Source organism: Panthera leo, chromosome D3, assembly GCF_018350215.1.
Source record: "Panthera leo isolate Ple1 chromosome D3, P.leo_Ple1_pat1.1, whole genome shotgun sequence".
In the NCBI taxonomy this organism is placed as follows: Eukaryota; Metazoa; Chordata; class Mammalia; order Carnivora; family Felidae; genus Panthera; species Panthera leo.
This window is the reverse complement of record NC_056690.1, coordinates 23335504-23362342: the sequence shown is the minus strand read 5'-3', so window position 1 is coordinate 23362342 and position 26839 is coordinate 23335504. Positions and strand designations below refer to the sequence as shown.

At 46.7% G+C, this 26839-nt stretch overlaps 2 protein-coding genes across 6 annotated transcripts in view; one reads left to right on the top strand and one right to left on the bottom strand.

Moving 5' to 3' along the window:
- NEFH (neurofilament heavy chain) lies at window positions 1-8596 on the top strand. The gene is made up of 4 exons (XM_042911547.1): window positions 1-879; window positions 2717-2916; window positions 4136-4260; window positions 5886-8596. Exons 1-4 carry the CDS (start codon window positions 6-8, stop codon window positions 8011-8013), a joined length of 3327 nt encoding a protein of 1108 aa, XP_042767481.1. The 5' UTR covers window positions 1-5; the 3' UTR covers window positions 8014-8596.
- Window positions 8597-21912: 13316 nt separating this feature from the next.
- Window positions 21913-26839, bottom strand: part of THOC5 (THO complex 5) — a 31579-nt gene continuing 26652 nt past the window's right edge. For all 5 annotated transcript variants that reach the window (XM_042910600.1, XM_042910599.1, XM_042910598.1 and 2 more), the window contains 3 exons: window positions 25644-25759; window positions 24785-24975; window positions 21913-22117 (listed from right to left, as the gene is read on the bottom strand). In XM_042910600.1, the coding sequence (XP_042766534.1) occupies window positions 22054-22117; window positions 24785-24975; window positions 25644-25759 (371 nt within the window). In that variant the 3' untranslated portion in view covers window positions 21913-22053. The remainder of the gene's footprint in view (window positions 22118-24784; window positions 24976-25643; window positions 25760-26839) is intronic.

Here is a 26839-nt window from a genome sequence, read left to right as displayed (position 1 = left end):
CGGCCATGATGAGCTTCAGCGGCGCGGACGCGCTGCTGGGCGCCCCGTTCGCGCCGCTACATGGAGGCGGCAGCCTGCACTACGCGCTGGCCCGCAAGGGCGGAGCGCGTTCTGCTGCCGGCTCATCCAGCGGCTTCCACTCCTGGGCGCGGACATCCGTGAGCTCCGTATCGGCCTCGCCGGGCCGCTTCCGCGGTGCAGGAGCCACCTCGAGCACCGACTCGCTAGATACGTTGAGCAACGGACCGGAGGGCTGCGTGGTGGCAGCAGCGGCAGCCCGCAGCGAGAAGGAGCAGCTGCAGGCGCTGAACGACCGCTTCGCAGGCTACATCGACAAGGTGCGGCAGCTCGAAGCACATAACCGCAGCCTGGAAGGCGAGGCGGCGGCGCTGCGGCAGCAGCAGGCGGGCCGCTCCGCCATGGGCGAGCTGTATGAGCGAGAGGTACGCGAGATGCGCGGTGCAGTGCTGCGCCTAGGCGCGGCGCGCGGCCAGCTGCGCCTGGAGCAGGAGCACCTGCTGGAAGACATCGCGCACGTGCGCCAGCGCCTAGACGACGAGGCCCGGCAGCGGGAGGAAGCTGAGGCGGCAGCGCGCGCACTCGCGCGCTTTGCGCAGGAGGCTGAGGCGGCACGCGTCGAGCTGCAGAAGAAAGCGCAAGCACTGCAGGAAGAGTGCGGCTACCTGCGGCGTCACCACCAGGAGGAGGTGGGCGAGCTGCTCGGCCAGATCCAGGGCTGCGGCGCCGCGCAGGCGCAGGCGCAGGCCGAGGCGCGCGACGCCCTTAAGTGCGACGTGACGTCGGCGCTGCGCGAAATCCGCGCGCAACTCGAAGGCCACGCGGTGCAGAGCACGCTTCAGTCGGAGGAGTGGTTCCGAGGTTTGTAGGCGCGCGGTGGTGTGGGCGGGGGGCGCCCCCTGGTGGCCTGGCAGGGTGGACTCCCAGGGTGAAGGGGGCAGGGCTGGAGGGTGTACTGCTCAGCTTCCCCTGCAAAGTGCATTCCCCTTAGTTAAACGACAGTTTCACTCTGGGTCTCTGGAGATAACCCCCTTCCCTTCCCTGCAGCTCTGGGTTCTCCTTTGGCTGCCCTCCTCCAGGGGCCTTATAGCTGTCCTGAAGCTCTGGATCCCCTCTGTCCCCCGCCCAAGATTGGATAACCCCACTCTGAGGCCCCTTTCCATCAGGTTCCTAACACAGTTCCAAAGCAGTGACGGCTTCCAGTCACAGGCACTGAGGACTCTTTGCCCTTCAAAGTAACATGCCTTCCCTGCCCAACACTGCCCATCCCCCTTGCCTGCACCCTGCAGGGGACCCCATTCTCCAGACTCCTATTAGGCTGCTCCCCAGTGAGGGATCATCACCTCAGCGAATGGGTATGTGAGGCTGAGGTGGCCCCTTAATGTCCTCTCTCCACTTGAGAAGCTGGGAGCCTCTTAAGTTCCCCCCTCCTCCCAACTCCATGATGCTCTGAGTCAGCTAGATTGCAGCAGCAGCAGCTCCGAAGCTGTGCCCAGCACCTGCAGGGTGACCTTGACTAACACTTGCCTTCTCTGGTTTTCATTTCTTTGGGGGTTAAAAGGGGAGGCAGTTGACCAGCTGAGCCTCTTACTCAGGGGAGCTATATGATCCTTCCTGAAACTCTGTATACAACTTTTGCATTTTTCTTGGGAGAGGGTGCAGAGGCTCCAGCGATTTTCAAACAGGTCTGTGATCCACAATGGGTAAGGGTCCTCACCCACTTTGATGGTTTCTAAGTCTTTGCCCAACACTAGCAGGGAAAGCCAGGAAAGCTAGAACTTAGATGCATGGTTTTTCCCATTACTTTTCCTCTCCTTTGTAGTGGCAGAACCTTCCCCTCCCCCATCTCTGCAGCAAGACACCTCCCACAGCAAACCTCTCTGCTCTCTTGGGCTTTGCCCTTCACATAGACAAACCATCCCAGGACTTCTGGCCCATCCAACTGGCTTCCCTTCTCCCTGGTCCACCCTCCCGACTCAGGCCCTGGGTGTTACTATTTTGGGATGCAGGATATTCACTTTCAGGAGATGTAGATTAGGCTCCAGACCTCCACTGATCCTGAGAGATCTTCTGGGAACCAGCAGCCCATTGCTCACAGGGGCCAGGGTGTGGCTGTCCTTGGCACAGGGACTCCTGTGCTAGAGAATGCACAGCCAGGTGGGGGAAGGGACAGAGGAGATGGCGCATGGGCCCCAGGCTCTGCGGTGACCTTGGGTTCTACAGAGACAAAAACCTGCAAGAAAGGGGCTATGGCTATATAGTAGCTCATAGCACCTTTATACCTCCAAAGGTCACAGGCTTATTAACTTGTTCAGCCACATGCTCAGAGTTAAGCCCTGTACGCCAAGTTTCACATTTAAACACTAGCACCGCCAGCCCTTGCTGGGGAGCTGAACTGGGTATTAGGACCAGAACTGGGGGCTTCTTCTGCCTTATGAGTTTTCAGATCCTGAATTGGGGGAGACAATCTAATCTTTGGAACCAGATAGACACTAGATTTGAATCTTAGCTCTACTGCTTACTAGCTAGGTGGCCTTGGATAGTAGTAATTTGCCTATCACAAAGGATAGGGTGGATTAAGAACCCAAGATGGCACCAGGCACCCAGTAGGTCCTCAACCCACGTGTGTCACCTTTTGGATCAGTAGAATCCAAATCCAGGTGTGTCTAACTCTGTTCCTTGTCTCCTTCTTCCCCAGTGAGGCTGGACAGACTCTCAGAGGCAGCCAAGGTGAACACAGATGCCATGCGCTCAGCACAGGAGGAGATAACTGAGTATCGGCGCCAGCTACAGGCCAGGACCACAGAGCTGGAGGCGCTCAAAGGCACCAAGGACTCATTAGAGAGGCAACGCTCTGAGCTGGAGGACCGTCATCAGGCCGATATCGCATCCTACCAGGTGGGCAGGGGTGGAGCAGAGACCAGACTACCTTACCTGGTTGGGTTATCCTGAACAAGTCACTGCCCCTCTCTCGGCAGGGTTGTGGTGGTGAAGACCATGGGCCTTGGAGTCAGTCAGACATATGAGGGGTACCACTGTGTCTTTCTAGCTGAGTGGCCCCAGGAAAGTTACCTGCTTTATCTGAATCCGAATTCCTTTAATGCAATGAAGAAAAAAAAAAAAAGAATGCCCACTTTGCTCTGCAAAGGTTAAAGAGATGGGCAAACTTTTCATGAGCTGTGTGTGAGCCTGCTCAGCAGGGTCTTAGTCACAGTGCACATCTGGTAAATAATAACCAGTGTCTGGGAGTGAGCGTAGCCTGGGGAAGGCCTTGGCAGATTCCTTGCATTAAAGACAACTGGCAAGGGGCGCCTGGGTGGCGCAGTCGGTTAAGCGTCCGACTTCAGCCAGGTCACGATCTCGCGGTCTGTGAGTTCGAGCCCCGCGTCAGGCTCTGGGCTGATGGCTCGGAGCCTGGAGCCTGTTTCCGATTCTGTGTCTCCCTCTCTCTCTGCCCCTCCCCCGTTCATGCTCTGTCTCTCTCTGTCCCAAAAATAAAATAAAAAAAACGTTGAAAAAAAAAAAAAAAATTAAAGACAACTGGCAAAAGAAAATAACACTTTGAAAGAACGTATTATGCAAGTATGGTGATTGTGGTGATTGTGGATAAATTAGAGAACGGAGAAAGCAGAAAGGAGGCAATAAAAATCAGCCATAATGTTTCACTTTAAGCAGGGCTAAGTGAGCCTGGGGACGGGAGAAGCTTCCACTGGTATTTAACCTGCTTCTGTGTGTTGCTTCAGTCATCAGCTGCGGGTGCTTCCTCAGCCCTATCTGGCAGGCACTTGGGAGCATTGGGAGCCAAAGCAGACAAGGCTGTGTTCCTGCTGAGCATTTTCTAAGCTTAAAAGATCTGTAAAACGTCACCCATCATTCCTGGTGTGTTTCATTCGAGACCACTCCCCAGGTTGAGGTCATATGCATACACGGCAGGATTTTTGCTTCAGCTGGTTTCCATGTCCATGAATGAGGCTGCCACAGCTTTGACAGCATGGCCCCAGTGAGACTGGCTAGATTGAACTGTTTTGGGTTTGCACAGTCTGCCCCAGCTTCTCTGGTGCTGAAGGCCAGGCACTGGCTGGTGCGTGACAATGTGTGTGTGACCTCTCCTCCCCAGGAAGCCATCCAGCAGCTGGACACCGAGCTGAGGAACACCAAGTGGGAAATGGCAGCCCAGCTCCGAGAGTACCAGGACCTGCTCAATGTCAAGATGGCTCTGGATATTGAGATCGCTGCTTACAGGTGAGGTGGGCCAGGGGCCTTTGGGATGGTGGGGAGCCCTTGCGCTCTTATAAGAAGCGAAGCACTGAGTTTCAAGTTCCCAGCAAGGTGGCCTGCCTGTCTTAGCAAAAAGAATTTTTTTTATTGTGGTAAAATGTGTATAACACAAAATTTGCTATTTAACCATTTTTAAGTGTACAGTTCAGTGGCCTTAAGTACACTTACATTGTTGTGCAACAGTCACCACCATCTATCTCTAGAACTTTTTTCATCTTCCCAAACTGAAATCCTGTGCTTGATAATGAATAACTCCCCACTGCCCTTTCCTCCCTTCCTCTGGCCCTGGCAACCATCATCCTGATTTCTAAGAGAAATAAGTCTTGAGAGTGGCTTATTTTCATTCTGACAGTGATTTAGAGGATTAATGTTCCTCATCCCTCCCCAAATCCAACTGACTAGAGGTCTGCTTTGGAGGGAAGGGAGATATTTCAGTTGTCAGGGGCCTTTACAATTCTCTTAGTGTTTTTTAGCTCCCTGAGCTTTGGTTTTCCGGGGAAATAAAATGGGGATGATAATAACAGTACTGTTGTTGGGTTGTCAGGAGGAGGTGCTAATCCAGTTCCTGAGCGGATCTCAGTACCGCTGGGTTGTCACAGAGCAAGCCCTCAGGAAATGGTAGCCAGGAGAAGGTCATGAGACCTCCCAATTTAGCAATCTCTTGCTAAAGAGCAGGCTGACCCCCTGAAGACCTGTCCCAGTTGCTGGCTTTACTTCTCACCTCTTGGGTCTAGTTTGTAATCTTGGTGCTCAGAGTGTGGTCCATGAACCAGCACAACTGGCATCTTCCACAAGCATGTTAGAAAGTCAGACTCTCAGGTCCCACCCCAGATTTACTGAATCAGAATCTGCATTTTAACTAGATCGCTGGGGGATGTGTATGCTGTTAAATTTGCAAAGCACTGGTCTCTAGGGGTAACCCCTATACCTACTGTGAGGCAGGTACTGCCAGGTTCTTTTTATTCATTATCTCACTGAAACAATCCTCTGAGGTAGGGACTCTTAGTGACCCTCTTTTTGCCAATGAAGAAACTTGAGGCTTAAAGTGTTTGAGTGGCTTGGCTGAGGTCACATATCTACTGAGTAGGAAAGGGTAGAAACTGCTGCCCCCTCCCTATTCCTAAAACTCAAAGAATGAGAATATAAGGTGAAAAGAGACCCTTGACATTCCAATGGGTATATTCTGAGACCTGTTAATCACAAATTTATAAATGTGGAATTGTTTGCTCAGGCTCCCATCTTCCTCTTAAATGTTTTAGTTGAGGGACAATTAATGTAATTTTTGTTAATGCAGGTGCTCTCTCTTGAGGACCATGTTTTTGTGCATGTTAGGGGAGGTTGTTTTATAAGTTTCATACTTAGCTGCAATAAAACCCCAGTGCCATTGGGGTGCAGATTCTGGGTAGTTCCTGGGATGATTTGCCAAGTGACTTTTTCCGGTCTCAAAGTGCCCACTATTCACATTCCTTCCTCCACCAAAGTCCATACCGTTGGATTCTATGGGCCTTCAGAGTAACTCAAGAAGACCCCCAATCCATCGATCTGTTCTGAGTTAATAATAATAATGTGTTCCATTATCCATTCTGCAGAAAACTCCTGGAGGGCGAAGAGTGTCGGATTGGCTTTGGCCCCAGTCCTTTCTCCCTTCCAGAAGCACTCCCCAAAATTCCCTCTGCAGCCACTCACATAAAGGTCAAAAGTGAAGAGAAGATCAAGGTGGTAGAAAAGTCAGAGAAGGAAACTGTGATTTTGGAGGAACAGACAGAGGAGATCCAAGTGACTGAAGAAGTGACTGAAGAAGAAGAGAAAGAGGCCAAAGAGGAGAAGGGTGAGGAGGAGGAAGCAGAAGGAGGAGAAGAAGAAACAAAATCTCCCTCAGCAGAAGAGGCTGCATCTCCAGAGAAGGAGGAGGCCAAGTCACCAGTTGGAGCCAAGTCCCCGGTGAAGGAAGAAGCTAAGTCCCCAGCCGAGGCCAAGTCCCCAGTGAAGGAAGAGGCTAAGTCACCAGAAAAGGCTAAGTCACCCATGAAAGAAGAAGCAAAATCACCAGCTGAGGCCAAGTCCCCTGTGAAGGAAGAGGCCAAGTCTCCAGCTGAGGTGAAGTCCCCTGAGAAAGCTAAATCCCCTGTGAAAGAAGAAGCAAAATCCCCAACTGAGGTGAAGTCTCCAGAGAAGACCAAGTCCCCTGCGAAGGAAGAAGCAAAGTCCCCAGTGGAGGCCAAGTCCCCAGAGAAGGCCAAGTCCCCTGTGAAGGAAGAGGCCAAGTCCCCAGAGAAGGCCAAGTCCCCTGTGAAGGAAGAGGCCAAGTCCCCAGAGAAGGCCAAGTCTCCTGTGAAGGAAGAGGCCAAGTCCCCAGAGAAGGCCAAGTCCCCTGTGAAGGAAGAAGCCAAGTCCCCAGAGAAGGCCAAGTCTCCAGTGAAGGAAGAGGCCAAATCCCCTGAGAAGGCCAAGTCCCCTGTGAAGGAAGAAGCCAAGTCCCCAGAGAAGGCCAAGTCCCCTGTGAAGGAAGAGGCCAAATCCCCTGAGAAGGCCAAGTCCCCAGAGAAGGCCAAGTCCCCTGTGAAGGAAGAGGCCAAGTCCCCAGAGAAGGCCAAGTCCCCTGTGAAGGAAGAGGCCAAATCCCCTGAGAAGGCCAAGTCCCCAGAGAAGGCCAAGTCCCCTGTGAAGGAAGAGGCCAAATCCCCTGAGAAGGCCAAGTCCCCTGTGAAGGAAGAGGCCAAGTCCCCTGAGAAGGCCAAGTCCCCAGAGAAGGCCAAGTCCCCTGTGAAGGAAGAGGCCAAATCCCCTGAGAAGGCCAAGTCCCCAGTGAAGGAAGAGGCCAAATCCCCAGAGAAGGCCAAGTCCCCTGTGAAGGAAGAGGCCAAGTCCCCTGACAAGGCCAAGTCCCCTGTGAAGGAAGAGGCCAAATCCCCTGAGAAGGCCAAGTCCCCAGAAGCCAAGACCCCAGCAAAGGAGGAAGAAAGGTCCCCTGCAGACATCAAATCTCCTGAAAAGGCAAAAAGCCCTGTCAAGGAGGAGGTCAAGTCCCCAGAGAAGGTGAAATCTCCTGTGAAGGAGGAGACCAAGGCTTCTGAGAAAGAGGTCACAAAGAAGGAAGAGGCAAAGTCCCCCGTGAAGGAGGAAGAGAAACCCCAGGAAGTGAAAGTCAAAGAGCCCCCGAAGAAGGTCGAGGAAGAGAAAGCTCCAGCCACACCAAAACCTGAGGAGAAGAAGGACAGCAAGAAAGATGAGGTGCCCAAGAAGGAGACTCCAAAGTCTGAGGTCCAGGAAAAGAAGGAACCTGCTGTGGAGAAGCCCAAAGAATCCAAGGTTGAAGCCAAGAAAGAGGCTGAAGATAAGAAAAAAGCAGTGACCCCAGAGAAGGAGGCTCCTGCCAAGGTGAAGGAGGAGGCCAAGCCCAAAGAGAAGGCTGAGGTGGCCAAGAAGGAGCCAGATGATGCCAAGGCCAAAGAACCCAGCAAAGCAGCAGAGAAGGAGCCAGAAAAGCCAAAGAAGGAAGAGACACCAGCAGCACCTGAGAAAAAAGATGCCAAGGAGGAGAAGACCACAGAGGCCAAGAAGCCTGAAGAGAAACCCAAAGAGGAGCCTGGCAAGGAGGCCCCCACACCTGGCAAAGCCAAGACGGAAAAGGCTGAGAAATCCTCTAGCACAGACCAGAAAGACAGCAGGCCTCCAGAGAAGGCCACAGAAGACAAGGCCTCCAAGGGGGAGAAGTAAGGCAGGGAGAAAGGACTATCCAGAACAGCCAAAGAAACTCAGGAGGGTCTGGGAGCTCAAGAGTTGACATAACAAATTTTCATGTTTTTCTCCCTTTTCTTTATATAAGAAACTCTGCTTAGACGATGGGGCCCTCCTTCACCAAACAGAAATTTCTATTAGCAATATGTTAGCAAGAGAGGGTATTCCCGACCCCCCAACTCCACACCCCAAACCCTCCCCAGGCGATGGACAATTATGTTATGATAGCTTATGTAGCCGAATGTGATATACGCCGAATGCCACATGTAAACACTTGAGTATACAAACTGACCCCCTCCTTTCCAAATAAGTGCATTTATTTCCTGTATGTGCAACTGACAGATGACCGCAATAATGAATGAGCAGTTAGAAACACATAATGCTTGAGATGTCTTAACTTATTCCTGAATGCCTTCTGTTTTCCAAAGGAGTGGCCGAGCCCTTGCCCAGAGCTCTCTATCCTGGAAGAGCTGGAGCAGGTGGGGCTGTGCACTGGCCACTGAATCATGCCAGGGAGCACTTTTCCACTGGAGTTCACTTTCAATTGCTTCTGTGCAATAAAACCAAGTGCTTATAAAATGAAAATGTTTCTGTTGTTATTTATTCTCTTTCCCCAGGCAGGTTGGGGGACAGGGCCAGGGGAAGTCTAGATGTCACACTCAAGACAGCAGAGGACTGAGTAAGCATCAGAGGTCTCATGCAGGTATGGGACCAGTTAATGTGGCCTTTCTTGGGCTATTTCCTGGCATAAATCATGTGCCAGGCAATGTGCTTTATTTTTAGGATCTTGTAGATAAGTGGTCTGGTGTATGGTTTCACAGGGTGGTTCATGGATCACCTATATCAGCATCATCTGGGAGCCATATAAAAATGAAGATTCTGGATGTCTCGGTTGAGCATCCGCCTTTTGATTTTGGCTCAGGTAATGATCCAGGGTCATGGGATGAAGCCCCATGTCAGGCTCTCCCTCTGAAGGAGAGAAGATTCTCTCTCCCTCTGACACTCTCACCCTACTCACAGGCACACTGTCTCTAAAATTAAAAAAAGAAAAAGTAGATTCCTTGTTTCCATTGTAGACCATTGAATCAAAATTTGAGGGGTAAGCCTGGGAAAGTACATGCTTTACCAACTCTCACTTGATTCTGATGCACCCTGACACCTGAGAATAGGTGAGGTCCTTTGAATATTAAAGTCCATTTATAGAGCTCTATGTCCTCTTTTGTAAGGAGGGATGAGTCTTCTGAATGAGGGGCCATATGTTGCCAATTCACCTGTAGTGAAGACTACAGTCACCACCATTGGGAACAATCTGTCAGTAGTCCCTTAATTGAACTCCAGCATACTTCTCCAGACATGATTTTGAAAGTTGTGTTGTTCTGGTGGACTGATGTGAGGTCTTTACTGTAAAATCCCTGTGTGGTTTCCAACTTTAGCACTGTCATGACTCCTTGTGTTTGTTTTTAGCACTTCTCCTGGGAATTGCTTCTTTCTCTGCCCCAACCAGGTGGTTCTCAGAGCCACCATGTTTTCTAATTGCTCTATGCCACTGGTCACTGGTGATTGGCCCAAGAATGACCACGTGACTCCAGGTGAGCCAATGAGATCCCTTTCCCGGGATTTCAAACTTGAGACCAGATTGGCTGGCAGTTTTCTCATTGTGGAAGGTGGGAAGAGATGGGAATCAGTAGCTATGGGCTACCATTTTTCCAGCCTTGAGGAAAAGGTAGTCTGTGAGAAAGGGAGAGATAGATGGACAGAGATAGATGGATAGAGACAAAATACCTAGAGAGTCATTATAGATTTCAAGTCCTTGATTCTGATGTTCCTTTCCAAGGCTTGTTGGCCATTCTTTGAGCCAATAAAGTTTTGCCAAAATTCATTTAGGATACTTTAGGATTCTGTCATATGCAACCAGAAGAGTTCTGAATAATGTAGTGACTGAAGGGGGCTGGTCACTGTGCTAGAACACAAATGATGATCTCTCAGGGAATGAGCAAGTAACTCCTCAAAGTTGTGCCCAAAGTCCACTCCTCAGCCCAAGGCCCACATCTCACTTTTGGCAACCACTTTCATCTGTTACAGGTCTCAATTTTTATTTTTTTAATTTATGTATTTTTAAAAGATTTTATTTTTTATTATTAAAAATGTTTTTATACATTTATTTATTTTTGAGAAACAGAGTGAGACAAAGTGTGAGCGGGGGAGGGGCAGAGAGAGAAGGAGACACAGAATCTGAAGCAGGCTCCAGGCTCAAAGCAAGCGGTCAGCACAGAGCCTGATGCAGGGCTCGAACCCACAAACTGAGATCATGACCTGAGCCGAAGTCAAACGTTCAACTGACTGAGCCACCCAGGTGCCCCAAAGATTTTATTTTTAAGTGATCTCCACACCCAACATGAGGCTCGAACTCACAACCCCGAGATCAAAAGTTGCACCAACTGAGCAGCCAGGAGCCCCATAGGTCTGAAGTTTTAAAACAAAGAGTATCAAGACAGTATAGGGTGGTCACATTTAAACAAAGGGTCTTTAAATGTCATTTTAGAAACAGTTTTGATTGGCCCTTCAAGTTATCAAACACAACCAAGGACTCTGTGAAACCTGAGTATTAATTTTCTGAACAGTTCTTTCCTAGGGAAATCAGACCTCCACAGGCCCTGGCATATAGCTACACTACCTAAATATCAAGGGGGATCTAGGACCTAGGAAATCCCCATGTGTCTTTTCTGAAAAAAGTCACAATTAGTTGCGTTCCCCAAATTGCTTATAATGATAACTACCATTTGTTGAAGTAATCATATTTTGCATTTTCCCATCCACATGAGAGTTTTTCAAGGTAGCTGTTCTGTTGCCTATTGTATAATGCTGAGAAAACTGGTGAGGTGAGTTGCCCAGTCATACAGCTAGTAAGTGGTAAAGCCAGGATTCAAACCTAGAACTCCAGAGTCTGTATGTTTTCTGTAGTAACCTGCCACAGAATCCTGAACAAGTTTCTGTGGTGTATCATTGGCTTAATTTTGGTCATCAGAGGACTGCTATGTAGGGTGACAACTGTCCTAATTTGTCTGGCATGGAGAAGTTTCCCAGGATATAGGGCTTTCAGTGTTTCAAACTAGGAAAGTCCTGGACAAATGAGGATGAACTGAAGGACAATGGCTGTGCAGCCCGTATCCAGATTGGAATGAGTCGGAGGGGGGAGGGGGATTTCCAAGAAAAAAATTAAACTGATAAATTGCTTGACACGATCCATCATGTATAAAATTGGAAGTCTATTACTGAACTACTGGAGAGTGTGGGAAGATTTAGTCAATTCAAGGAAAATAAAACAAATAATAAAATAACTATAAGGCAAAAAATTATGTATAAGAGGAAGTGTAATATGCATAGTGAATCCAACAGGTAACAATATTCACATAAAGATAACAAAAGCAATGAATGTGGATTACACCCAAAGGTAAGATAAACATAAGGGAAAGATGGGGAAAGGGAAACTGGAGTGTGTAATTGATCAAAAACACTTATCTCTCATGCCAGTCTGGAGAAACTGCTTAAAACTGATAAATCAAAGGCCTGAGAAGCCATCAGACTAGAGGAGACTGAGGAGACATGATGACTTAATGCTGTGTGGCAGCCTGCATTGGATCCTGGAACATTAGAGGAAAAAGCAGTGAATTCAAATGCAGTCTGTCATTTAGTTAAGAGTAACATACCAATATTAATCTCTTCATTTTGACAAACATAACATGATCACACAGAGGTGACTATTAAAAGACACCAATTCCTGAGGGTATTCAGGAACTCACTATGCTGTCTTTGCAACTTTTCAGTACATTTTAAATTACTTCAAAATAAAGCTTAAAAAAATGATATATCAAGAAGTTGCACAGGGCTAAAAACACAAGGTAAAATATCAGACATCAGAACCTAAGCCATGGAGTTGAAGATAAAGCAGATGAGGGTCAGGAGAGGAGGCAAAGACCCCTATGCATCACTATAAGCAGATCACAACCAGTCAATGCCAACAGGGTCCAAAACAGCTTCTAGCCCCATCTCCTTATTCTAAGAGGAGGCCAGAGGGGCAGGAGCCTGCCTGAGGCCAAGTTGGTAGCAGAGATTCGCTTTCCTATTTGTTCTAGAGAGAAAATATGAATTACCTGGCTGTCAATTTTTTACAGTTCTATTTTTTAAAAATTGCCCTCAGTGACCCTCATTTAGGAAATGTATACTTACTCAGTTTTGAAATTGCAGGGAAGACATGATTGGTGTTAGAGATACAAGGGCTCTTACAAATCACTGACTCAGCCGATGTCCACAGGAGACAACAGGCGGCTTGTCTAGATTAGAATCCAGGTCATCAGCTTTGATGCACCATCATGGTCACCACTTACTGAGCATTTTCCAAGGACTGGGGACTGGGCTACACATTTTATATTCACAGTCTAACAACAGCCTGATGAAATGAGCACTCTTGGGCCTGCGTTTTCTCAGTCAAGAAAACTGAGGCTCAGAGAAGTGACTTTGCCCCAAATCCCAGAGCCAGGAAGAGGTGAAAGCTGGATTTAAATTTGAGCCTGTCTGACCACACAGCCCAAGCTCTTCCTTTCTTTGCCATTCTGTCTTCTGACATATTACATGACCACCCCAAGCCAGATGCTGTAGGTATCTGGAATGCCAAAAGCTGTAGCCTTCTTTGGTGATATCATTTTCATGGTGGCCCCAAGTGGCACAGGCAGGGCAGAAGGATCTGACCCAGCTATTCCTCTTCTTTTGCCCTAAGTGGATATGCTCCCAATGCTGTAGGTAGGATTAGCAGGCCAGATACCAACTAGGACTAACTTTAACCATCTGCCAAACAAAATAATTCTCCTTCTGAGAGGATAACAAAGCTTGGGAAAAACCAAGGGAGTCAATTTGCTAAGAAATTGCTTGTCAGATGTCAAAGGCCTGGGGGACACAAATGATACATGGAAAGAAGCTGATTGCTTTAGGATGTGCCCTTCCTGCTGGCTAGCTGTCGGTTCAGCAAACATAGCTGGGTTGATGAAAAACATCCTTCATTTTTTCTCAGGGGAATTGTTTCAGAAGGACTAGGTTAGGTTCTGTCTGTGATAATAAACAACTACATCTCGATGTAGCATCTTTCTCACTCATGCTACACATCTAGTGTGGGTCAGCAGGGGTCTGTGTTCATAGTGGTCACTCGAGAACCAAGTTCATAGGTGACCCATGTAGACCCAGGCTTTCCAAGTTCACTGAGGCAAGAGAAAGAGAATACAGCAAACTATGCACAGGCTCTTAAAAGTTCCACTTGAAAGTGATACAGGTCTCTTCTGGCAACATTTCACTGACCAAAGTAATTCACACAGTTATATCTAATATCAGAGGAGATAGGCAGAGCAGTCCTACTCAGTGCTAGAGGGAGAAGAGAGGAAACTTTTTTAGGGGGCAGCACTGATAATTCCACAGCAATGTTCCAGAGAATTCTGACCAGCAGCTCCTGAGAGGATGCACTGGAGGTTTCCATATTCATCAGCATTATTTCTGTTGCAAGTGGTCAAAACAGAATCAAACTAGTTTAAGCAAAATACCATTGCTACCGATAAATTAATAAATATATTACCTTACAGAACCAAGGAGTTTAAGAAGGTTGACTTGCCTCAGATAAAGCTAGATCGGGGGAATTCTCAAAGGATGTTCCCCAAGATGCTGTCATTTCTTTCCCCATCTCTCAGTTGTTTTCTTTTGTGTAGGCTTCATTCTCAGGCAGGACCTCTCCATGTAGTCTCTTCCAGCTTCCAGCTTCCATGCCACCAGATGAGTAAACTCTTCAATATTTCAGGAAAAGTCCACGGGTTGGTTCTCATTGGGCTGGTAAGGTCACATGCTCCTCTCTGGTACACTGTAGGCTGTAGTCACTTGCTCATGCTTAGAGCTGGGGAAATATGTTAGGCCCTCAAATTGAAATTGAGAGTTTAGAAGGTGTGGTTCCTAAACGAAATTGGAGATACTGCTATTAAAAAGGAGTAGATGCTTGGTGGTAACAATGATAAATGTCCACAGTGCATGTAGTAGAAGATCCAAAGGAGCAATAATACTCAGTGTCAGTGGGCATGCTGGGAAACCTGAATTTTTTGGAACTAATGGTTGGAATGGAAACTGACAAAACCTTCTTGGAAGGCAATCTAATGAGATATATCAGAAGCGTAAAAGCTGAGATACTCTAACCAAAGTATGCCACTTTGGGGAATGTATCCTAAATCAATAATCAGGTCTGTACAGAAATATTCAAATCCAAAATATGTTCACTTCAGCTTTGTTTATATTTTGGAAAAATGGAAAATACCCTGAATATACAATAATAGGAGAATGACTAAATAAATTAAATTACATTTATATTAGTAAACATTCTGAAGCAAAAAAGAAAACTATTTTAAAAAATTTTTTAATGTTTATTTTTGAGAGAGAGAGAGAGAGAGTGAAAGTGGGGGAGGGGCAGAGAGAGGGGAAGACAAAGAATCCGAAGCAGGCTCCAGGCTCTGAGCTGTCAGCACACAAGCTGACATGGGGCTTGAACCTATGAACCATGAGATCATGACCTGAGCTGAAGTCAGACATTTAACCAACTGAGCCACCCGGGCACCCCAAAAGAAAACTAATTTTTATTATTATTTTTTTAATTTATTTTTAACGTTTATTTATTTTTGAGACAGAGAGAGACAGGGCATGAATGGGGGAGGAACAGAGAGAGAGGGAGACACAGAATCTGAAACAGGCTCCAGGCTCTGAGCTGTCAGCACAGAGCCCGACGCGGGGCTCGAACTCACGGACCGTGAGATCATGACCTGAGCTGAAGTCAGACGCTTAACCGACCAAGCCACCCAGGCGCCCCAAGAAAACTAATTTTTAATGTTACAAGTAATTTATATCAGTTTATAGCAAACATCTTTAAAACACTCCATGCAAGCATACAGAATGTTCTCCAGGACAGATCATATGTTAGATCATAAAACAAGCTTCAACAAATCTAAAAAGGATTGAAATAGGACAAAGTCTGTTCTCTGATCATAATAGAGTGAAATTAGAAATAACAAAGAAATTTGTAAAACTCACAAATATATGGAAATTAAACAACACACTTCTAAATAACAAAAAAAATCAAAGAAAAAACCATGGGGGATGCACCTGGGTGGCTCAGTCAGTTGTGTCCGACTCTTGATTTTGGCTCAGGTCATGATCTCACTGTTCATGGGATTGAGCCCCCGGTCAGGCTCTGTGCTGACAGCATGGAGCCTGCTTGGGATTCTCTCTCTCCCTCTCTCTGCCCCCCTCCATGTGTGTGTGTGCTCTCTCTCTCAAAATAAATTAACTTTTTTTTTTTTTTTAAAGAGAAAGAAACTATGGGGGAAATTAGAAAATACTTTGAGGTGAATGCAAATAAAGACATATGGAAACTTATGGGATGCAGCTAATGCAATGCTTAGAGGAAAATTTATAGTTGCAATTATCCACATTTAAAAGGAAGAAAGTTTTCAAATTGATAACCTAATTTGCTACCTTAAGATTAATGATAGAAAAAGAAAACTAAACTCAAAGCAGAATTAGAGTAGAAATTAATGGTATAGGAATAAAAACTAAGACAAAAGTCAGCGAAACTAACAATTGGTTCTTGGAAAGATCAACCAAACCGACAAACCTTTAGCTAGACTGAGGAGGAAAAGAAAGAGCACTCAATTGCTAAAGTCAGGAATAGAAGAGGGGACATTAATACCAAACTTACAGAAATAAAAAGGATTATAAGGGAATACTGTGAACAACTACATCCCTGAAAATTTAGGTTAAATGGAGAAATTCCTAAAAAGACACAAACTACTGAAACTTACTCAAGAAAAAATAGAAAATCGGACTATATCTACCACAAATAGAGATTAAATTAGTGATTTCAGGGGTTCCTGGGTGGTTCAGTTGGTTGAGCATATGACTCTTGATTTTGGATCATGATCCCAGGGTTGTGAGATCAAACCCTGTTGGGTAGAGTTTATTTAATAAAAAATATACATTTGTATATTTTAAAAGTTTCTAGATACAGGGGCACCTGAGTGATTCAGTTGATTAGTCATCCAACTTTGGCTCAGGTCATGATCTCCTGGTTCCTGAGTTTGAGCCCCATATCGGGCTCTCGAGCAGAGCCCTCTTCGTACCCTCTGACTCCCTCTCTCTCTGTCCTTCCCCTGCTCACAACCTCTCTCTCTCAAAAATAAACGTTAAAAAAATTAAAAACTAAAGTTTATTTATGTATTTTGGGAGAGAGAGAAAGGGAATCCCAAGCAGGCCCTGTGCTATCAGTATGGAGCCCCACATGGGGCTCGATACTGTGAGATCGTGACCTGAGCCCAAACCAAGAGTCAGATGCTCAAAGGACTGAGACACCCAGGTGGCACAGCCAACTATCCATTAAAACTAATTAAATTATGGAACATCTATTGAATGGAATACTATGCAGCTGTAAAGAAGGATGAGGAAGCTCTTTATATCCCTGCACTGATATGGAAAGATGTCTAAAAAAAAAAGAAAAGAAAAGAAAAAAGCCAAGATGCAAAAACTGTATGCAGTATGGTATTTTGTGCAAAGATGGAAAAATAGTGATGCCTGGCTGGCTCAGTCGTTAGAGCATGCGACTCGTGATCTTGGAGTCATGAGTTTCAAGCTCTGCATTGGGTGTGGAGCCTACTTAAAAATAAAATTTCTTAAAAAATAGAAAAACAATTTGTGTTTGTTTAAAGAATTTGAAAGGATATAAGAGAAAGTAAGCAACTTGGTTGCTTATTTGTGGGAGAGGTGGGAACTTGGCAGGTGGGGGATAAGATTGATGGTAAAACTTTTCACTGTACTTTCACTTCTTATGCTTTCTGGTTTCTCCCTCTTGTGAATGAATTACTTATTCTAAAAATCAAATTAAGAATTTTGTATACTATGGCTTCATTTTAGTAAGAAAACAAATAAATGTGAAATTGGAAAATATGAAACACCCAGCCAGTAAGTGATTAGTCTACATACAGTGGGAAATAAATATGGTAACTGGTCCTGTGGAATTTGACCCAATGGAATAAGAAAAGGAATAGTGCAATTTCAGCGTTTCTGCCAGTTCCCTGCATTGCCAGGGCAGATACCCCATTGGGCACAGTTGCTCACCAAAACCACTACATATTTTCACTCAAGCTGCTGTATCCCAGCACATGGGTGAGCGATTGATTGGTTCTTATGCCCTTCATGTAGGATTTTACATTTCAACTTGTTAGACTGGGTCCATCTTTGAAATATTTTGGGATGCCATCAATTCACTCATTGCACAAATGTACTCTGAGGGTCCCCCGCCAGCCCCACTGGGTAGTGCTGGAGTTTCCTTTCCCAGTTTAGGTCATCTGTGGAAGTAGTGAGAAAGCCAAGTGAGGAGAGGGTGTGGCAAGAGCCCAGGCAGTTGAGGTGACCCTCTGGTGGGAACCAGGATACAGGCCCACAGACAGCAGGGAGCAGATGTGAGGCTAATGGGCTGTGGTTGGCCTAGTGACAGGTAATGAGAGCTTGGCTCCTCCACCTGAGGGCAGAGCCCAGTTTAGCTGCGACAGGTGGAAGTGCTGGGGGCCAGGAGTGACAGGACCAGAGAGAGCTGGGCTTCCAGAACCTGGGAACTGTCTGCAGGGGAATGGCATATCAGGCAGGAGAGGCCTTCCTTACTCAAGAGGCCCCTTCTCGGGGCGCCTGGGTGGCTCAGTCTGTTAAGTATCTGACTTAGCCTCCGGTTAAGCTCCGGTTATGATCTCACAGTTTGAGAGTTGGGGCCTCGCATCAGGCTCTCTGCTGTCAGAGCAGAGCCTGCTTCAGATCCTCTGTCTCCCTCTCTTTCTGCCCCTCCCCTGCTCGCTGTCTCCATCTCTCTCTCAAAAATAAATAAAAACATTTTAAAAAAAAGAAAGAGGCCCCTTCTCTGGGGCTGAAATCGGGAAGGCAAGGACAGGAATCTCTCCCCTTTGCTGAGCAATGCTAGGTGTTGGGCACGGTGCTGAGAAAGTTGATACTTAATCCCTACAACCACTCCCAGTTACAGATGGGGACCCCAAAACTTAGAGTCAAGCAACCTGCCCAAGGTCAAACAGTTGCTCAAGGGTGGAACAAGGAGCTGATGGGTCAGCTGGACACTAAGCTGTAACTCTTGACCACCATAGTGCTCTTGGTGTACTTGTGTTGCTGAAATGAACAAACGGCCCAGCAAAAAGCGCCAGCATGAAACTATGCTGAGCCTGTAGGTATTCTTATGAAAAGGAAAGCTCTGGGGCGCCTGGGTAGCTCAGTTGGCTAAGCGTCTGACTCTTAATTTCGGCTCAGGTCACAATTTCACGGTTTGTGAGTTTGAGCCCCGTGTGGGGGTCTATGCTGGCAGTGCAGAGCCTATTTGGGATTCTCTCTCTCCCCCCTTCTCCTGCTTGTGTGCTTTCACTCTCATGCTCTCTCCTTAAGTAAGTAAATAAATAAATACTTTAAAAAGACAAAAAAGAAAAGGAAAGCCTTCACGGTAGTTAAACCTGCTGAGATCTCACCCTGGGTGCTCAGCTCAAGAAGGCCTCCGGTTGAACACCTCATTTTACGCTCTAAGCCTCACTTTCCTCAACTGTAAAAATGAAGAGAATGTGTATCCTTGGTGTCCTGTTGTAATTAAATGGGACAGTGAATGTAAAATTGTGACTAGCACAACTGTCTCAACAGACAGACTGCTGCACGCCAGGGAAAGAACAGAGTTGGGGCTAGAGACAGGGAGAAAGTTCCTTTGGCAGTCTGGCAGCCCATGGATAGGGTTTTTCGCCATTCCCCCACAGTGATCAGCAAGAACACCCTTAAAATAAAAAGGGTCTTTTGGATTTTATTTGTAGGGAAAACAGGAGAGAGCAAGCTGAGAAGAAAATAATGGCGACATTAAGATATACAAAGAAATCAAGAACGTGGATGGTAGCTTTAAAAGAGGCAAGGAGATGGGGCACTTAGGGGCTCAGTCTATTGAGCGTCCAACTTCAGCTCAGGTCATGATCTCATGGTTTGTGAGCTTGAGCCCCGCATTGGGCTTGCTGCTGTCAGCACAGAGCCGGCTTTGGATCCTCTGTCTCCCTCTCTCAAAGATAAACCAACCTTTAAAAATAATTAAAAAATAAAAATAAAAAGACAAGGAGGGGCACCTGGCTGGCTGTCGGTAGAGCGTGTGACTCTTGATCCCGGGGTCGTGAATTTGAGCCCCAGGTTGGGCACAGAGATTACTTTTTAAAAAACTAAAAATAAATAAAAAGGTAAGGAACCTAGGCTGAGTCCCAGGTATGGGAGGATGACAGAGAGGGACTGCTGTCTGGGAGGTGCTCCAGGAAAGGCCAAGGACAATTCTGGTTGAGGGGGAAGCTTTGAGGTCCTTCCAAGCCAGGCCCTTCCCCTAACTGCTGACTGGAAGCACATATGGCTGTCAAGTAGCTCAAAGGGGCTGGACTGTCCTGAGCTTGTCACTAGCTTTAAAATACTTCTCCTTACAGCCAAAGGATTCTTTTGTTCAGCCAGCTCCTTTGAAGAGGGAAAATCTCTTCTGGAGGGCGACAGGTTCTGACATCCACCCCGGGGAAGTAGAGCCTTTCCCCTGTGCTCACATTCTTTGCAACCTTGTCCCAGCTACTGGAGACCAGCTTTTGTGCTGAGTCAGTTTGGCTGCCTTCCAGCCAAGAACAGTGGAGGCTGCAATGCAGGGGCCATTAAAGGAACTATTTTTAGGCCCCATTTCAATCTTATTCAGCACAGGCGGTGAGATGCAGGGCCTGAAGGTGTCCAGACCAAGGGGATGCCGGCAGGGACAGGGTCCAGGCAAGTAGGTCAGGGAAATGACAAGGAGATCTCACTATGTGGAGAGAAAGCAGCACACGGAGGGAGGTTCACTCTGCTGCCCACGGTACGGAAGACAGAAGAGGGGGAGCGGATTGCAGAAAATCGGGCCTTCCTACATTATATGAGGAGTCACCAAGAAAAATGAGGGACGGGAAGGAAGTACAGCTACTTCCAAAAAGAGACTAGGGCAACGTGCACCTGGGGAGTTTGTTAAAAATACACTTCCTGGGCCCATCTTAGGTCAACAGAGTCCGAATATTAGTGGGAGGCACGGGAATCTGTTTTTCTAACGCCCTCTTGGGATGGGGGACTCACACACACTTACATTTGAGGGCCTCTGGGCAGAAGAGTATCTACCTTTGAATTCAAAAGAATGATGCAGGCTGAGGGAAAGGAGAGGCACAGGTCGTGGTGGTCATTTAGCCACCAGAGAGGACATTCTCCTTTCTTCAAGGGCTCAGGCCTCCATCTGTAAAATGAAGGGCCCTGGGAAGGCCAGGAGTCTCCTGGTTCTTTCTCAGGAAATCCTTATTACTGGGATGCTCTGTTATCAGCCAAGACAGGAGGAAACAGCTTTTATACCAGAGACCCATGTTATCCAAGGATATTTAGTCCACTGAGTGAATAGATGCATGATAAGGAACGAAGTTCAAAGTATGTTCTGGGAGAAAAAAGCCACTTTTTAAAAAATTTATTTTTTTAGAGAGAGAGAGAGACAGAGAGAGAGAAAGCACAAGCAGGGAAAGGGGCAGAGAGGGCGAGAGAGAGAGAAGCCCAATCAGGCCCCAAGCTCAGTGTGGAGCCCGACGTAGGGCTTGATCCCACGACCCTGGGATCACGACCCAAGCAGAGATCAAGTTGGACTCTCAACCGACTGAGCCACCCAGGAGACCCAAGAAAAAAGCCACATGCCTGGGACTGTCACAAAAATAAAATTGATGTATATTAAAAGTTGCTACAAGAGTAGATACTCATCTTGCAGTTGAAAAGCTTTATCGATTATACTTGCAAGTATGTAATATATATATATATGTATATATATATATATATATACATATATATATATATATATATTTTTTTTTTTTTTAGTTTATTTCTTTAGTAATCTCTATGCCCAACGTGGGGCTTGAACTCATGACGAGATCAAGAGCTGTATGCTCTTCCGAAATGAGCCAGCCAGGTGCCCCAAGTATGTGATAATTCTTAGCTCCATCTTTCTATCTTATTTCTTAAATAATGAATTGAATATGGATTTTTGTGAGGGAATGGGGAATAATTTTCCTGACAAAACTATCCAAGAACACTTCATGCCATCCTTCACTTTGATTTTTACAGAATTATAAAAGAGATCGCTTTGCAAACATTTAAGAGGGTTTTACCTATTTCCCTAGGACTTCTCTTAATTCTTTGAGAGTCAAGCTGTTATTTCTTGAGGCACCTATCATGTCAGCATCATGAATATTCTCTTCAGATGTCGCCCGGTCTCACTCTGCCAGAGCCTCACTAGATGATAGCTCTGCATGTGGCTCTCCAACACCATCTTCATCAACTTCAGGAAATCTGGCAATATGTACAATTATTCCTTGTATTGGTCTTCTATGTGTGCCATACTTTCACATGTTTATAACATCCAACGGACAGAATGGCCACAGGAGGCACTGACAAAGTTAGTGGAGGGAGAAAAGAGCTTTTGCTTTTTGTGTTATGCTGACTTGGCCTTCCCCAGCCACCTCCTAAGAGCAGGGACCTGGGGTAACAAACAAGATAATTGTCCAAAGCAGGAACAAGAAAGGTGAGTGGGGACAAGAGGGCAGCATGCTTTGATAGAACCAGAATCTTCTGCACTCTGCTTTTCTTGGCCACCTAGGGAAAGCATAGCTGTGAAAGCTCTTTCACACCATGCCATGGCCCCCAACTGCCCTTCCAGACTGCAAACCTGCCTCCCTCCATCCCAGGGAACCACAAGACAAAGTCTACTTGGTCAAGTGACACTTTAATAGGCTAGAAATAAAAAAATCTGTCTTTGGAGAATATCAAGAGCCACCTGTGGGCCAGAACAGAAAGCAGAGGCACAGCACTTAGGGCCTAGGGAGAAACAGCAGGCTGAGTGGGAGGTCAGCGATGGCTGAAGAATCCTTGAGGGTGGTTATATTTAAATGGCTTCATCCTGCTGGGACCCCTAGAGAAACAGGAGATGGGAGATCAGTTAACACCATACCCCTGGGTTGAAAAAATAAATTACAATTCATCCACGCAAGGGAAAACTATGCAGCTGCTGGGGGGAAAAGGAACATTGTGAGAAAAGCAGACTGTAAAACATAAATGCCTGCAAATGCATGAACACAAACCTGGAAGGACCCACACTGACAACAGGCACAGGGCTTGGGTACCCTCGCTTTTTAGTATTTTTACAGAACTACTTGTTATTGTCTGCATGTTTAACAAGAAACGTATTTTATTTCTATAATAAGAAAAATAAAGGAGAAAACCTTAAAATCCTCCTTTGCAAGGAGAGTCCCATGTAGGCAGGAGTCTGGGAGTGAAAAGAATCTGCACTAAGTGCCTGCAAAGAGCTATGTGCTTTATACTCACTACTCTCCGGTGCTGTTGCCACCATTTTATAGGTTTTACAGATGAAGAAACAGGCTCGGGAAGGTAAAATGCCTGAGATTTTATGGTCAGAAAGTACACAGCCCAAATTCAAAACCAGGTCTGACACCAAAGCCTACTGGCCAGAGGCCGACTGACAACCACGGCCAAAGCCCCCAGTGCTACAAAGCTAAGGTGCTTTGGCTATAATCCTAGGCCCCCAGGCCAAACACACAGGGCCCCCAAGCTGCACAACTCCAGTGAGTGATGTCCAGCTACAGGGCCTCTTTTGTTTGTCTGCCTATGACTGACATTCACTGGTAACTAGAAAGGATCGCGGATCCTGGTCTGAAGAAGGGGTGTGTGTCTATGTGACCGTAGAGATGAGGAGAAAGAAGATTTTTATTCCAACACTAATGCAACCACTTATTTATGTGAGGGCTTACTCTGCGTACATCATATTCGGCACTTTACAAGCTACATCTGGTTTAATTTCATCCTCCCAACAATACCTGAGGTTGGTATCTCAATCATCAATCAGGTATTGTCAATACCTGAGATGCTGTTTTACCAATGAGGAACCTGAAGCTCACAGGGCTACATGTAGACCTCCCCACACAGGATGGAGCTGCTACTTGAACCTACATCTTTCTGGCCCTGAAGCCCTTGCTCATAACCACAATGACAGATACCTCCCAACACCAGAGGGGCACAGAGTCACCTGGATGAGTCTAGGCATGTGGCTAATGGAGAACCCACAGGCTGAAAGTAGCCAGCCACAGGCAGGACCAGACCTCGGGCCCCTGCTGCCAGGCCAGCGCTTTGCAGCCCAGCCCCTTGGCCTGATCCCAGTGGTCAGCTGGACTCCAGGCCAAGAAATTCACATCTCACCAATCATGGAGTTAACTGGATCTGAGTAGCCAAAGGAGTACCTTCCCAGCATGCCCTGACAGAGGAGCTCAGCCTGGGTGACACACAAAGCACTTCAGGAAACAGATCCTTTGGGGACCATTAGATAATAGAAAATAAACACCGACCGTGTAAGAGCTTCCACCCTGAAAATGTGTTACAGCAGACTGAGAAGGTGGGAAGAACTGAGTTCTCACACAGACCCACCAGGGACAGCTAGTCCTAGAAGCCACCAACACCTAGTCACTGCTCCGCCTCCCAGCAGCCACTTGGGGGCTGGAACTGGTTATTACCAGGTAACATGAAGAACCAGGCCAGGTGGAAGTGCCAGATGGAGGCGGGAGGATGCTGGCACAGCTTCCAGAGGCTGGCACTGGCTATCTGAGAGAAGGTGACGGGCAGTTAAGGCACCTTTAGACCGACAGGGAATAGGGGGGATGTGCCCTTCCCGTCTCCCAGACACCATTTCTCCCCAGCTGCTTGCTCAAAAGGGAAGGGATACCTGAATAGTGTGGACTCTGGAGTTTTGAAACTGACTCTTTTAAGAACAAGAACATGAGTTAGGGGGATGGAAGGGAGAGAAAGGACCTGACAAAAGTAAAATGGAACATCGGCTAGAAGTGCCATGAGCACAGACAGGCTAAACACCAAGCTGTCAGGACCTAACAGCATTTTGTGAGCCCCTGTCTGTGCCAGGAATCATTCTCATAGCTGACATAATTTATCTCTAATTCCTCATGAGCCAGACTGTATACTTCTACTTCAGCCTTTAGGAAATAGGCCCAGAGCTAAAGTGACTCTGCCAAGGTCACATAGCTGGTGAGGAACAAAGCAGAGATTTGCACTTATGTTTATGGTATTTCAGAGCTGGTTCCTTCCACGATGCCCGACTGCCTAAAGCTGTGGTTGTGGCAGACTTGTGAGCACCCCAGGAAGAGTAGGGCATACCCTGGGACTGCTGGGGCTATATGTAGTTTAAAAAGCTTATTTGGACAGAGAAAAGCAAACCCTGTTGTTTTCCAGAAAAAGCATAGGAAGTTCAGCTACATCTTCTTGGTCTGTGGTCTGGTGCTGCTCACTTAGTGGGTGGCCCACCTTCAGGGGGTGCTCGTGAAGAACAACTAGGCCAGGATGGTAGAAGTGGGCGGCAGGGAAAGTTTCAGGAAGGAGGGAGCAAGCTCTCTCCAGAAAATCCAGCTATGGAATTTTAATTTCCACTGTGAACACAGACAAGCACACCTGGGAACACACACGCCCTCCATGCCAGGCTTTGATCTCTGCCCCAAATCCCTGAGAGAGGCAGGGCTGAAGGCACCCAGAGCCCCAGCGCTCCCACCCCTCCCCTCACCTGAAAAGCCGCAGACACATCTTCTCCTGGGGAAATTCCTTGGGCCCCTCCACGCTGTCGTCATGGCTCTCCGTCTCCAGGTAGACGTCCAGCAGCACACACAGGCGCTGCAGCTGGTTGGTCAAGAGCTGATGGCTGGGTCGGGGGCCACAGAGCTCCTTGTAGCACACGTTGACCTCGCTCTCCATGGCCTAAGGAGTGGGAAAGCCAGGAACCTAGCACTACCTTCAGACTGAGTGGGTCTGGCAGCTCCATAAGAACCACAGCCGGGCCTCTGCAGGAGCTGGGTCACACCATCTCAGGCAAGACAGGCTTGTCCTCAGGACAACAGGGTCTTCCTGATTCTGACCCATAACTTTTCCTGCCCAATACTTGCACAGCCAAAAAGATGGAGGCATGTAAAGAAGAAATCTCAAGATAAGATCTAAGTCAGAAAGTATTAGGGTTAAAAGCATGATCCACGGCCAGAAGACCACTACAGCATCAAATCAACAGAATGATAAATTAATAATTAATAGCTGCAATGATCTTATACACCATCTCATCCCACCACGTCTGTGCTCCCGAGTTTATTCACAATTCTACAGAAGCCCAAGACAACAACTTTTCAAAGCAAGTATTTATATTATCTCCATTTTAAAATGGGGTGACCCCAAACTAGGTAAGTTGTTAAGATGGGTCTAGGCTTTTTCTTCTACTATACCACACAGACTCCAGCAAATTCTACAAATCCTGGCAGGTCCCTCTGTCCCTAGGATCACGCCAGTGGGCAAGCTTTCAGCTGCAGTAGGTTCTGCCACCTCCCATCTCACCAAGGAGGCTCTCCCCACTCCTCCCATTACCCCCATCAGAGCCTTACCCGAATGTTGTCATCGTTGCTATTGGTTTTCTCTCCTTTCCAGTTCAGACACAGCTGGAAAATGGGTGGGATGGAGGAGTAGCCAGGGTTCAGCACCACGGCAGCTTGGAGTTTGGCTGGGAAGGGAGGGGGAAGGAGCAAAAATCAGTTCTGAGACCCAGCTTGCCAGCCACGGACCCTCCCCATTAGATCTTTGTCTTACATTAATCCGAGTACTGCACAGAACATTCTGGTCTTCTGTTTTTGTTCTACAATCTCTGAAGTAGAATTGCCAGGCTGCAGAATGTGAAGTCCTGTGACTCTGGTCCCTCTAAGGATGCAGAGGTGTGTGGACTCTCCAGGGTCTGGTCCACACTGGGTCTGCCCAAGTGTTATATTTGCTCCTTTGACAGAAGTTTAACTGGCATTTCTTTCTTTGCCCACAAGTTAAGGATTTTTCCATGTGAAGGCTTACTGTTTTTTTCTAACAATATTGTGTATTAGCTGTTACATCAACATATTTTCTCTATTGTTTCTTTTCTTTTTATGTGTTTTGTTATGTGAAACTTTTTAATACCCAACATTTATGGAGTACTTACTGTATTCCAAGTACTGTGCTAAGCCCTTTATATACATTTTACTTCAGGTTTATTTCGACCTACCAATGACTGCATGAGATGGGTACCGTTATTATCATCTCCATTTTACCTATAAAGAAACTGAGGCTCTCATAGATACTTCCTTAAGATCAAACAGTTGCAAAGCAGCAGTGCTGAGTTTACCTAGAACTGTCTGATATCAAAGCTGTGTTCATAGTCCTTACAGGAAACAGTTGTATTTTTTAACATATTCATTTTTTTTCTGGCGGCAGCCTTTGCTTTTCTCCATAGGATGACATTCACTTTTACCACGAATGTGCTAGATATGCCATTCCTTTCTCATTATTTATGGGGGGGGAAAGAACTATGACACACCAGTAATTCAAATAACAGAGGACAAGAGAGTGGAGGTTAAGACAATTCTTCCCTGACACCTGCGACCACATTTATTAAAAAGTGAGTCCTTTCTCTGCTGTATTGCTTCTGTCCTAACAGTTGGCATGTATTTCTGGATTTATCTCTATTAAGTTTTGTTTTTAACCCATACTGTGTAAAATTTTCAAACTGATCTGTTGTAAAATAAAGGATTACTCATGTGTCTCTGTGTGTATATGTGTA

Excerpts from the sequence above, each read along its gene's own strand:
- NEFH (XM_042911547.1), top strand. The coding sequence starts at position 6 with ATGATGAGCTTCAGCGGCGCGGACGCGCTGCTGGGCGCCCCGTTCGCG. Across the intron at positions 880-2,716 it reads GTCGGAGGAGTGGTTCCGAG|TGAGGCTGGACAGACTCTCA; the intron begins GTTTGTAGGCGC and ends CTTCTTCCCCAG. Across the intron at positions 2,917-4,135 it reads CCGATATCGCATCCTACCAG|GAAGCCATCCAGCAGCTGGA; the intron begins GTGGGCAGGGGT and ends TCTCCTCCCCAG.